Consider the following 14,264-nt stretch of genomic DNA (forward strand, 5'->3'; position numbering starts at 1 on the left):
TTTGGACTAGATCCACTGGCACAGTATACTCTTACTTATGCATCCTTACACCAGAATGACTGTTTTCTCAGCTTAGTGCCTCCGTAAGAGACAATTTACAATTTTTAGCCTGGCCAAGGTTGTGCTATTCTTGTTGCATTACTGGCAATCCCAACCCTTTCCCTCCCTTGGTCTGCCTTTTTGGAGAACTGCTGGCGAATCATGGTGGGAGCAGATCTGACCTAGGTGTGTTAGGCTGCTGTCCTTAAAAAGACAAGAGATGTCTAAGACAGGTACTACTACATAGTAGTATTTTCTTCATTAGAGAGCAGAAATGTGATGTTGTGTTCACTGACTAGGGTTCATTTTATAGTTTATATTCACAAAAAAAAGTATCATTTTTTTAACAAGGTAAATGACCTTACAGTTTTATATTTTCCCAACAGCTGTGACCAGCTATGGAATACACTATATTGACCATGAACTCTGTCATCTTTTCCTCTGATTTACACAGAACCTTATGGATAACAAATAAAGATTCTCCTTATTGCAGGAGGGTGGAGGAATAAAAAAAAGCCAATGAGTATCTGAACAGGCTGCCATAAATACAGCTTGCTTGGCATGCCTGTCCCCGAGATGAACTGATTTGTGGCCTGGATTCAAAAATGTTTTACTGTTCTTTGCTTCTCACTCTGTGGATTCAGCTATTTAGATCAGGCTAATTTTCAGCTGAAGGAACTGAAGAGCTATTATTCTCCCCGAAGGTTATCTTGTTTGTTTGAAAATTGGTGGCAAACCATTGACCGCTGTATTTGTTTCAAAGAGAGCAGCCATGGGGGAGGAGGGTTATATCTGGAAAACTCCCACGTGCAAACTCCCAAGGTCCTTTACTGAAATAACAAATAGTTTCATGAGTGGTAAAATGAACTTCACATGGTTTCCAGCAACTCTCTCCTCAGCTGTAGCAGGGGATGAGCTCATCAGGTTTTGCTCTGTGGGATTTAAGAGGGTATATTTCTTGTCATAAAACATGTCAGAATATGGCATCATTTCAACCTCTACCACTGTATCAAAGCTGTTGAGGTTGGCCAACCAGGTCTACAAGGGGAAGAAAGACAGAAGCAAACTTATACACAGGACAACACCTTAGGAGGTGAGGCTAAAATTCCAGAAACCTTAGAAAAGTGGAGCTAAGTATTCTACATTATTGGTTAGGTCCTTAGACAAGGTCATTCTCTGAATTCTTGTTCTTTCTGAAGGAATTGACACTTAGGGACTCTCCTTGCTCAATGGATATCTGAGAACAGATGTCAGATTAGGTATTAGCAACCAGTAATTGCCTTTTGGGTTTTGGTTTCTTTTTTTTTTTTTTTAATTTTAGTGAAGGAATTCATTGTCTGTTGAATGATGATAATAAAAGCGAACTTCTTTTTTGTAGTACGTATGTCATGACTGACAGTAGCTTTAGCAAGAATGTGTCGATACATTGCTAAAGCTTGCAAGGAAATGCAGGCATCCAGAGCAAACGCAGGATTAAATTTGTGTTCTGAATCTTGCTGCTCATGCAGTATGGCATTAGGAGAACGTACCCTGGCTGGGAAGGAGAGACATTGGATGTGCTGGGCACCCACAGTGGGGAAAGTCTTGAGACAAGCACAGTTTTCTGAATATTGAGCTGAACTTCCCAGTTCCCAGTTTGACACCCAGCTGCTCTCCATGAAGTGGGCGGAAGGCAAGCATTTCTGAAAATGTAGGTGCTTTGAAACCTTAAATGGGAGCTTCTCTAACTTGGACAGCTGGGCTATCTTGTGTACCATTATGTTTAAAATTAGTGGTTGGGAAAGAATTAAGAAGAAAAGAAAAGAGAGATTAGTTCAGATAAATAAAATATAGAGCAAGCTGCTTCCCAGACAGTTGAGACTCTGCAGGGAATTGCCTCACTGCGAAGGATGTCTCCCAGCTTCCTTCCCACTCATCTTCCTTATGAGATAGTTTCCCTCCCCTAGTGCAAGGATATCTTTGTAGCTGCTGCCATCTAGAATATCCTCCTTCTGTGAATTGCTTAAATGCCCTTTTTGCCTTTTGACTTAACACCTACTTTTATTCACTGTGAAATGATTTTATACGCTTTTTAGTAAATGTGACAGGCAGTGTATTACCCACTGTCGTCTTTTTATTTACTCCCATAAAGCATTATGGAATACAGTTAGTATGTGACATTCAGGACACTGTATAGTACTGCATTGTATTGCATTGCAACATGGGACAGTTCAGTGCCTTGAAAGAGGCACTGCCTTTTCCTTTGCCTACATCTGTTCTCAAGTGGGGTTTTTTTCCTGACTTTCCCTCTGGCCAGTATCTGGTTTCCACGAGTTGCCCCAGTGTATCTGATGAGGACAATGCTTGTCTGCTTGGGAAGGTCTTGTCATTTTAGTCTCACATCTTAGTTGCTGCAAGAAGTACAGGAGTTGCTCATATCTCTTCAAGCTGTTTCCCAGATGCTTGATGATTCGTGAGGGGCCAACCTCCAGAGACCGAGTTTGGGTTGACTGTGTTCCCATGTCTGTCTAAACCAGGTAACTCTGCAAAATCCCACTGAAAATCCCCTTAGAATACTCTGCTGCTTTTGGTTCCAGTCCTGGCTACATCACTTCAGATTGTAATTTAGCATGTGGGGAGAGAGGTAAGACGGAATCACGCTGTTTCAGAGCTCCTGAAGTGTCTGCTCCAGTGTCAGGTGAAGGCTCTGAGTGGCTTTGCATTTCATCCCATGTGAGTTATAGAAACAGTATTTATGGCCATTCTTGTCAAACATACTTTCTTCCTTTGTGGAAAAGGCATATCTTATTCTATAATATTTTTATATCCCCTATTTTGCTATACTGAGCATTGTCTCCCCATGCTTCTCTCCAGCCTTTCCTCTATAATTACTTTATAATTACTGCATCTACCATGATAGAAATAACAAGTCACTGTGCTTTGATTTTTAAGCTTTTTAACACGTGCATCTTTATTTCTCCATTTACTTTTTCAACTTGGATAGTGCGGAACTGAGCCAGCCATTACATTTCAGCACTGATCTTGGTCAGCTGTGATTCACTTGCTGGCAGAGCACCCCAGTCTGCAGGATTCAGAGTTTAAGTTAAATGAAAAGCCATGACAGAGCCTATCTTCTTGGGGTACAAGAACACTGGTAACATACTTTCTCAGTGGTGTGCTGAGTAAAGGGCACAGATTTTTTGTTGGAGCTCATATATATGAGTACATTTAAAAGATACTGCTCCTAGCACTCTAATCTCAGTGGCTGACAACTCCAGAATAAAGCCTGTACTAGGACTGGCTGGGAAGAGGGAACCTTTCCCTCAAAAGCATCAACCACATTGAACCACACAGTGAAATGTGTGCTGATAGAGGGAATATGGCAAGAGTTTTCTGTCTGAGAAAGAAGAGCAAAGCACTCTCATGTATAGGATGAGTTCTGCCATGTTTTACTGCAGTAACTTTTGTTCTGACTTAGGGAATGGTTGTTTCATTCAAAAGTGCAGAATTGCTTTCATCAAAACTTTTATTTTTTTATCCCTTTTCTTGGACATTTTGGACATAGTGCTGTGAAATACTTTGTCCTCTTGGGAGTAGTGGGTGTTTTCAGAGTCCAAAGGTCCTCAGCATTTCAGTAGGAATTCAGTAGTGTTGGCTGGACATTTTGTTTCACTCCAGATTAGGGGAAAAAAACCAGTGGTGTCTGTCTTTTTTTTCCCCCCAGAAAAAAAGGAATAAAATAAAATAGAAAACAGACTTGAGTGTAGATGTTCCTGATGAAAATTGCAACAAAAGTGATAGGTGGGTGGTCTTTATTTTCACTGAATTGTCACTTTTCCAGTGCAAATAGTTTGGTCAAAACAGAACAAAACAAAACAAAACTGGCTAGATCTGCGCTTCATGAGCTATGGAGTCAGGGCTGCATTTGCTTAGAAAAGGTGGCTCAGGGTGTGAGAACACTTTATCATGAATGAATGCATCTTAGAAAGATGTCACAGATAGATCTTTGGAGATAGTTTTTACAGGAGACCTAGACTTTTATCTTCTAAGTTTCAGGTTGTTTGGAAGCTAGAATTATTACCCTGTCAGAAGGGTACAATGAACTGTTGACACACAACCACACTTTGCTTACAGCTATGTGCAGGGAGGTATTTACAGCCAGGAACCAGTGAAAAGCAACCTGAAAAATAGATGTACTTACCATGAAGTTTGTACCATTTCTCTGGGTTCCTGTTTTCCATGAGCATTTATGAAACAAATATATTTCTTTTATATAAAGAGCTTAGAAAGCTTCAGTCAACCATCAGATTTTATTTTAAGAGAGAAAACTTTGATTACTGTGTGTGACAGATGGCTGTGGCTGGTTGCTTACTTTTGGTTTTGTGTTTCCAACATTCATAGAGTGGCTTGGTGGGAGAAATTTGCTCTTCCTCAGTAGCCAAATTCAGGAGAAGGCACCAGTTTTATATTTCTGTTGCTTGTAGTGGAACTGGAGGTTGACCTGACATTCAGCAGCGTACTGGGGGTGATGTTCAGTTCAAGATCAGGACACCGGAGTTTAGGTGTTGACATGAAAGCAAGTGTCCAAGTTCATGTAGTAAGTAGAAGTTTGGTCAATGCAGTTGGGTGACTGACTCAGGACCTGTCCAGGTTTAGGTCCCGCTGGCTACGTTGAGAAGGGGCTCAGCATGCCCATGCGCAGGTGGCTCTGTGAGACAGCACAGCTTCCATGGGACTTTTGCTGGGGGCTGCTGGATATGCTGCTGGACCTCCCTGTCCTCGTGGAGGCCAGGCAGGAAACCGTACTATGTCTGAAATGGTATTAGAAATCTCTCTCTGAGGAACTGAACTGAGCCCTGGATGGGCTCCACCACATGGGAAACACAGATAGCTCTCTCACAGGTGGAGGCTCGGATCTGAGTGTCTTAACTGGGAACTTCTGATCCTTGAAATTTCACCACACTGAAGCTGTCAATGCACAAAAAAAGCATTGTTTGCAGTTCTTTGATGCTGGCAGCCAAATTCCAGTATCAGTAACAGCTGGACAATGCTAAGTGCATGGTGCAACTGAGAAGACATTTTGACTTTGAGAGAGCTGGGTCTTGCCACAGTTCCTGTTATCCTTGGAGCTAGGGATTTACAGCAGCTGAGGCTTTACCTCAGTATAAGTAAACTTTAAGAACAATTGAGTATTTGCTGCAGCAGAACTTGTGGAATTTTAATTAAGTAAAGACTTGTCTATTTGTCTTGAAGTTACGCAATAAGGCAGTTGGTGGGACAGTTTCTGACTTCAGTTACATCGGTGTAAGCGTGGAGTAGCTATTTGTGTTAATGATCCATTGACAGTAAATGATTCACACCATATAAATAAAATCAAAATGTGACTTAACACATGCTTCTGGGAGGAAATACTTAAGCACAATAAACAAACTTGGACTCACTCACAGGCACTTTCCTGCAGCTTTTTATTGCTGCTTTTGTTTAGAGGGCATCTCTCCCCAGAGCACCACATTTGGGAAGCAGGGCTCTTTACCTTTTTACTTCACTCTGTCTCACTTTGTTGTTCTCAAGCTTGCAGCTTTTATTAAAGTTTAAATTCTGTTTTAAAACTAAAATGGTGAGAAGGAAATTATATAATGGATATCAATGTAAAAGTAATGCTATATTTATCATAAAATAAAGAGTCTATATAGTTGAGTACTGTTGTTCTTATTGTTTATAGGGGGTTGAATTAAGAGAAAATACACTGTACTTCCTATTTAATAATAACTGCTCCTAGACCCAACTTTTATAGACTTTAAACGCAAATAATTTGTGCTGTGTTATAAACTGTTGTGTTTTTTGCCTTCCTGTAACTGGAACAACATACTAATTTCTACAAGTTGTGACTACTAACAGAGAGCAATCACCTCACAGACTTGTACCGAAAAGAAGAGACCATCAGCGTGGCAGGGAATGGCTGCATCCACAGTCCTCGCTTCCCCAGCAGTTACCCCAGGAACCTCCTGCTGACATGGCGGCTCCACTCCCCGGAGAGCACCAGGATCCAGCTGGCTTTTGATAATCAGTTTGGACTGGAGGAGCCTGAAAATGATATCTGCAGGTGAGTGGCAAGTGGAAGTTTGCAAGGGGCTCCTTAATACCACCTTTGAGCTTAAGGATGTGGCCACTGGCATGAGACTGCAAACCAAAACCTGGGTATCTCGGGCCGGGTCTAGGATGGCCCTGCTTGGAGGACAGACCTCCAAGGGTCCCTTCCAACCCAAATTGGTCTTTGAGTTTGTAAGTAAACTGAGCTGTCCGGGACCTGAAGCAGTTTTGGCAGGTTTTAGTCCTATAATATTTTAAGCACAAGGCACTTGTACGCTCAAATCCAGCTACCTGACCACTCAGGCACCGCTTCAATAGGATTTTGTCCTCTGTTACCTCTGTCATGTTTCAGCCAGGCAAAAAACATCTTTTTCAGTAGGTGGAAGGCTCTGGGAGGTGTGAGTGAATAGGTATGTGTTTATATTGGGGTGTGAGGGACAGATAAAAATGCATTGAAAAATATAACTATGTTCTTCAAATTATTTGGTTATCTTTATTGTTACTCTTGACTGGTACAGTTTCTTTTAAAACCTTTAAATATAGGTCCACAAACAGTGTACTCTACATACTGATATATCTAATAAAGTATACTCTACTATATCCCAGTTGCTTTGGTTTCCCCTTTTAAGCAAAAGTGACCATAAGTTCGTTTGATCTGGCTAATTAACCCAGGTAGATAAACTGCTCTGCATTAGCAGAGCACAGAGGCGAATCTTGCCAACATTCATGAAAACAGTAAATCCATGGAGTTTTTTGTTTGTATTTCTTTTATTCAGCTATCTGTTCTGCGGGAGAGAGCAGGCTCAGGATTCCCGTGCGCTCTGAAAGGCAGATTGCTGTGATGCTACTTACATAAACCGCTCAAGTCTCAGCTTCCAGCTCTCTGCCTGATCATGTTGTTACTTACACCTTATCTATGCAGAGAACTGGGTTGTTAGGATTTCTGCACACCCAGCCTCTGCTTATCTTATCTTCTTTGTCAGTTAATTTGCATTTATAGGGTTTGGCAGCTCTGAGGGGTTTCACAGGGTGGATTTTTTTTTTCTTCTTTTGCTTTGTTCATTTTCTACATACCAATAGAGAGAACCATTTGCTTTCCATTTAATAATAGAAGAATGAAGCCTGAAGCTGGCTCTCCTTCCCTGCGCCTTGATGGTCTTGGCAGCTGCTGCTCTGCTCTGGTGCTGTTGGAGATCAGCAGCGGAGTCAGTAATGGCAGTTACCTCCCAGCACTGCAAACGCTTTCCCAGATTGAGAGCCTAATGCATACAGAAGCGGCCTGTTAATATTTACATAGTGGATAAACTGTGGCTGACCTTAAACCACTGCAACTTTGAAACAGAGGGCTAATTTACTGTGGAAAAATAGATGAAGTATTCTCTGTCAAGAGCCATTAAAGGTGGTGGCACGGTGAGGGGAAGTCAAGCTGTTACCGGTAGTATGGGTTTGGACCTGTCTTGGAAGACAGTCTGCCTGCTTTCTCCAGAGCAGCTAGTTTAGGATGCAGAGAGAAGCAAAGACCTTCCATCATCCATAGTGTCTATAGAAGCTGGAGAAATGTCACATTCTTTTCTGCAATAAAGCTTTCCCTGGCGTTCCTGGAAGACCTTTATTTGCCATAGTATTACTTCTAGAGTGAGGAATTTCTTGGGCAGACAGCTCGTGATGGCTTTAAGCCTGTTAAGTACTGTGTGCATAGTTGGATTTTTTGCTAATGCTCAATATGTTTTTCAAAACTAGATCCTTTCTGCAACTCCAGTCCCTGACGATCCCTGCAGTGCTGCTTTAGAGAGACGGCTAGGAGTGTTTTAATTGAAATGAATGCTGAGAGCTGAGCATGTGCTTGAATGCTGTGCATATTGGACGAGTAATTCAGGACCACTGCACCTTCCCTTCCTTTTGTACTTGCTTTTGACCTTAGGCTTTTTTTCCAGAAATTTCTAGTGTTTTCTTTTAATTTTTCATTAATGCTAATTATTGTAATTTGCATGCTATTACCTGAACTGATTGAAATTCATTCAGGCTGAGGAATGAAGAGGTATACTTTAGCAAGGCTGTTTCAGAAGGACAGGAAATATTCAAGGATTTACAGAATTTTCTAGAAGTTCCTTTAGCATTTCCACAGGCACTTGATAAGAGATGATTCTGAAATGCAATTAAATGGATGCACAGAAACAACCAAGACTGCACCTACTTCCATGATCATTGCAGCAAAGCCTCTGCTGTTGAAAGCAAAAATAATCCCTGAAAGCCCATGGATTTGCCGCATTTTTGCTAGCGGTTAGTCTGGCTACCGGCCTCAAAAAGTAGAGGCTGGTCAGGGCAATTTTCACCAAAGCCTACAAGATCATCTTATGCTGAAAACTCTGCAACCCCTTAATGTTACGATCAGCGTTCAGTGGCTGTCGTGCTGCCCGGGGGACGGTGGTAGGTACTCACGCGGGCAGCGGGGAGCTCTGCCTGGGTACCACGTCCATCACCATGGGGCAGTGGGAGCAGAGGATGGTGGACAGAGCCTGAGACAAGTTTACCTCTGTCTGGAACTCAACTTTGTAGTGTTATAAAAAAATGCATGTTTCAGCAGAGTTTGGGCAGATTTAAGTGATTTGGTTGCGGCGAATCTGTTATTTTCTGTTCTGTGCAATTTGGGGTGGGTGAATATAAAAGCAGCAGTGCTGGTATTCTCAAGCCACACAGTACTTGTGTTTTTTTCACATGGGCTCTCAGCAGAAGAAGGGAAGCAGGTCTGTTATTTACAGAGCTATTCAGCTCCCACAACTGCGTAGGGAGGCGGGTGCCTGGCCCACAGACCCGGGGGTGGGGAGCAGCACATTTCTAGTAAGAATCAGTTAACAGTCTTAAACTCCCTCTTTGGAGGGAGCACATGCTTTGATAATAAAAACCTTTCTGGTAAAGACCTCCAAAGTTTTAGTGCTTAACTGTACTGTGGGGATGGCAGTTCTCCCCATCTCTCATTGCCTGCACTCAACCTGCCCCTCTTGTCAATCACCTGTGCCTTGCTGGCTGTAATTTATGGGGCCTAATTCTGCCTCCTCAGATATTGAGGGGCTGTTTTTCTCATAGACATAGTGAGATCAGGACTTTATTCTCTGCCTTCCTTATTCTCCAGCTCAAGAAATGAACTCAATAAATGACCCAAGCCAGCAAATACGCGGGCTGCGGCAGTAAGTGCTGTCACTGTGTGCTCTCGTCCCTGTGGTTTAGTGTCTGCTGCTCCTGGCAGAGCCTTCATTGGGCTGTGGCACAGGTGCCTGGTCAAGGTGTGACCTTGCACAGGGAAAGAAAGACGTGCTGTTGCTTGGCCCCTGGTGACAGCACCCAGGTGAAGAGCGGAGGAGTCCCTGCTGCGGCATGCAGAGTGCCAGCCTGCCCTTTTCTGGTTGAAAGCTTGATACGAGTCTTTCCAAACCATCTAGCAGGAGCACCATACCTCCTACAAAGGAGGTCCTAAAACGCACCTTTCAGCAGCATGCACCAATGCTGTGTCCCTCCAGCATCTCCCTTTGCTCCTGGCATGGCAGCAGCCCAGCTCCAGCCCTCTGACAGGCTCAGCAGGCAGGAGCCAGTGGCTGCTGCTGCAGGGAGTTAGGGGACCACCAGAAAGTGCACAAGGGCTTGCAGCTGCTCAGCTTGGGCAGCCTGCCTTAAATAATATTTTATCAAGTCTCTAAATTATTTATCTGCCACATGAAACACAGTGTGTATGTTTACTGTGTGCTAAGCACAGGCAAGTGCTTCTCTTTGCTATTTTAATTGGTAGAATTGCTATTTTTATTGGTAGAAAATACTGTCTGGCATGTTCCAAGCACCCAAAAATCCGCCATTTGAGCACTTAGGCAGTAGCTTGCGGCTTAGTGTATTTTGTGCTACACGAGCATGTCCACCATTTGTAATATTTAGTCTGATGTTTTGCAGTGGAGAATGGGGGACAGTTGTCTTTCTGTCTCCAGCTGTGCTCCTGTTTATTTGCCACCATCTTCTGTAACCAGAGTTAGCAAAAACTAATCCTTCAAACTGGTTCCCAGGTATGACTTTGTGGAAGTGGAGGATGTGTCAGAGACCAGTACGGTTATACGAGGACGGTGGTGTGGACACAAGGAAGTACCTCCAAGAATAACATCAAGAACAAATCAGATAAAGATAACCTTCAAATCTGATGACTACTTTGTGGCTAAACCTGGATTCAAGATTTGTTACTCCCTTGTGGTAAGTCATCTAGCTGTGTCATGGGTGAGAGACAGATTGTAGTGTAAAAGAGCATCAGTACTTGAAGACTGGATGGTGTAGCTAAATGCATTGGATCAAAACACTGATTGACTGAAAGTATTTTTCATTCCAGCAACTACATTAATACAGATCAAAGTATTTTTGACATCCTGTCATTAAATATAAAATAAAGTCCAGGCCAAGATTTACACTAGTAACATGTTTCAGAAGCACTAACACTTTCTGCACTGCGGCTGCACTGCCAGTGCTTTGACAGAAGCTGCAGAAATAGCAAAGCAATGGCTGCTCTATGAACTCCTTTTTTATGTTCATTTGAGGTCACATAAAAATACCTTGAAGGGTTATGGCTGTGATTCTGAGTTAAATGCGGAGTAGTTTATTCTACATGTGATAAAATTCTACATGCAAGACAATGTGCTAAGGCTCAGGCTGTGTTTTTAACCACGTGCAAACATACCTCTTTGTATATGCAGTGGCATTAGCAGTGTATCATGTACTGTTTCAATGAGATGAAAAGCTCTTTTTTATTTTGGTTTTGTCTTTAGGGAGCAGGAATGCTCATTACTTTAAGTAGATTTTGATAGAAATATGTATTCCTTTGTATTGTCCTGATTAATATTATAATGCTTTTGGTGCAGTGTAGCTCGAAAGAGGCAGATTTTGCAAACACTCAGGAAATGGTAAGCATTAATTTATTATACTGTCATCATTATATTTTCATATCCATCGCACTTCTTATTCCCTTTTTATTCAATCCACTGTTACTTAACAAGAATAAGACAGCCTGGAATAGCAATAATGTTAATGCTGTAACAGGAGACATTCACTGTTTGAGTCATTTCACTTCAACCTCTCAGCTTTGCATGCATGTATGCCTATGTAAGCTAAAAAGGGTCCATAAACAGGACATTGTCAAGACAGCTCTAAAGCTATAAAGATTGTGCTCCCTTGCGTTTAAATTGTTAGGCTTCTAGTGGAGTAAGGCATTGCACTGTGAGTAAATCTTGAGCTCTAATTTACTCTAATTTGAAGGTAATCTACTAAAACTAAAATTTAGGCAGAACAGTCTATGAAAGACCACTGGGCATAAAAATGAGACAGTGAAGCAGCCTCTCTTTACACTGCTCATATTTCAATGCAGCCACAAAAACTCTGCTGCATTTAGCAAGCTTTATTCCAGACCACGTACAGCTAGTCTGATAGTATTAAGCTTTCCCAAAATGAATGTTATCACTCAAAACACAGGACTCTCTGCACTAGAAAGCTCAAAAAAGGCTACTGTATTTATCTAATGTCAAAACTATGAGTAAACAGAGAATTTTACAGTCTAGCAAATCTATTCAGAGGAATACTCTCGAAGTGCACCCTCTGAATGAAATACTATTTAATTTCTGAGAAGAGGACTGTACAGGTGATTAGTGGCATTTGCGAGATGGGGATGATATGTACTTAGCTGGTCTTCAGATTCCAAACCGTCCAACCTAAAACCGCAGGATAAATATACAGCAGAGTCAGCCCTTATTCGATAGTCCCAACAGTTGCTTAGAGCTCAGTTCATAGATATGCTGAGCACTGCTGACCCCTGAAGGTTGAACTCATTGTGCGTTTCTAGACGGCAAACCAAGGAGCATTAATGAAGCATGTGAAAACATATGGTATTTTGTATCAGATGAAATGAAAGACCTTTGCATTGCTTTTTTTCTTTCCTTTGTAACCTTCTCCAAGACAAGGCTACTTCTGGGGGCTTTCTTGGAAAATGGTGTGCAAGATAATTTGCAAATCTTTAACTCCCTTTTTTTTTTCTTGAATTTGGAGTTTGGATCTGCATGGCAGTTGTTTATTTGTATACCAGAGTCTGATTGATAATTTTCCAGAGAAAATTGAAGCAAGCGATTTGGAGAGTTCCCTTGAGTTTATTGATCAGCTGCATCTCCTGAGTGTGGTGCCAGAATGGCTGGATGAATTTTTCCCCGTTACACATGCAGCCAAACAGCCTCACAGCCTTGCTCTCTGGCCTTCTCTTTTATGAATCTTCAAGGAAGTCAGTTAAGTTCACTTCATTTGATGCAGATCAAGTTTTTACTTAGTTCAGCACTCTGGATGAGGCACAAATGAGGCACCACAGAGCTTAGCAGAAACATACTTCATTATCTTCATGTGCTTGTGTTTTTGCATTAACTTTACATTTCAGTACCATTTAGAGAAACAAACAGGGATTATTTTTCTAGAGAAGACATAAATTAGACTTGTATCGATGAAAATCATGTTTGCCCTTGTAAAACAAGGCATGCAAAGTAAGCAGCCCATGTAAGATGGAGGGCCTCAGTCACACAGGATGGTTGGATTAAGAATTCAAGGTGACTCTGGAAAATTAGACTTGAAAAAATACAAGGATGATCTTTAACAGGACAAGGTTGAAAGCCATATGGATGTATGGGAGTAATTAACTGTCCCAGTATAAGATAAAGGACAATGGGCAAGGGAGCAGATCTGTGAAATAAAGTCTGAGCATCTGAACACAGCATTTAGCAACCTTTGCTTGCCATGCTGGCAAAGGCTCCCTCCACCTTCTTCCTCATCCTCCATCTCTCCCTGTGTCCTCTGCCTTTTGGCACCTCTGCCTCTGCCCTCCCCTCTGAGTCAGAGGGACTAGGAAGGCTGGAGGGGGAGCAGCAAGGGTGGTTTTGGAGAGAAGGGGCAGATCCAACATGTTGCTGCCTGTTGCCTGATCCGCTCTTCCCCCATGATGCCATCGGACTCCCTGGGGGTGGGAGCTCTAGGTGGAGCTGACTCCAGGAGCTGATTAGTGACTTGGGTGTGCCCCACCATTTATCCCAAGTTGAATAAGAGTCAAAAGTGTTGTAATGTGGCTGGAAAAAGTCACTCCTACTCTGTGCTGTCTGCGATGGTGCAGAAGTAGGCAAGTATGTGCAGCTGGTGGCTGGTGTCTATGGACACTTCACGCTCAAAGCCCCCAGTTGTAGCTGTGCAGATTGTTGGCTTAGCCTGAGTATCCACACAGAGAAATGTCTCCCTCGAAACTCTTTAAAAATTGTCTTTTCCTTCAAGCTTCACAGACCTAGAGCAAAAGTGGTCTGGAGCAAGCCCTGGACAGCCATTAGGCATGAGCCTCACTTAGCTGCAAATTTGTTTGAAATTCATCCATGCCATTATCACTTAAAGTGCTTATTTCTGAAACATTCCTATTTTTTTTTACTTTCCTTGATTGAGTTGCCTTAGAAACTTTAATTGGCAGCATAGAAGGCACTGAGGCATTCCAGTCTTTTTTTTGTCATGCATTATGTAATTTCTTACTCTAAGGACATAGTGTTTCACAACAAACAATGTAGAAATATGTGATACAGAGGAAGATAAGTCATCTTAGGTAACTTACACAGTTGTTGGAGGGGAGGTAGGCACTGTCAGGAGAGAGGCCCCTGGGTTGCACATCTTAAAGTAGGTGATGTGAATATTCCATATTGCCACAAATGTAAAATTTCATTCCACTGCTGCTTGCAGTGCAGTTACCTCAACTGAGGGATCTTGCATGTAGCAAGTAAGTATTCAGTAATTACTAAAAATACTACATCAATTATTTTGAGATGTAGGAATGTAAATTAAGTTATACTGTTACACATGGAAATAATCTTTGCTTGATTGAAGTAATTTTATACAATCCCCTTTTTCCTTCTGAAGTGAATTTTTTCTGATGTCCTAATTTGAGAAGGGAATGTTAACAAGCTTGATCCCCAAGTTTTACAAGTACATTGGCATGGACATTTACTAAAATTATCTAGGAACTCATTCAGGAATGTGTTCCAACAATAAAGGTGAATGTTTTGAATTAAAATTCCTGACCCTGCATCTAATTTCATTTTAATGAGATGACTAGAAAATGTTGGATTCCA

The 14,264-nt window shown here is 41.9% G+C and overlaps 1 protein-coding gene across 1 annotated transcript in view; it reads left to right on the forward strand.

Annotated features, from left to right (window-relative positions):
• Positions 1–14,264, forward strand: part of PDGFD (platelet derived growth factor D) — a 147,371-nt gene that overhangs the window by 78,001 nt on the left and 55,106 nt on the right. The window contains exons 2-3 of the mRNA XM_075726489.1: positions 5,917–6,121; positions 10,155–10,335. Coding sequence (XP_075582604.1) covers positions 5,917–6,121; positions 10,155–10,335 — 386 coding nt within the window. The remainder of the gene's footprint in view (positions 1–5,916; positions 6,122–10,154; positions 10,336–14,264) is intronic.

The sequence above is a fragment of the Pelecanus crispus genome, chromosome 1, assembly GCF_030463565.1.
Source record: "Pelecanus crispus isolate bPelCri1 chromosome 1, bPelCri1.pri, whole genome shotgun sequence".
NCBI classification, from domain to species: Eukaryota; Metazoa; Chordata; class Aves; order Pelecaniformes; family Pelecanidae; genus Pelecanus; species Pelecanus crispus.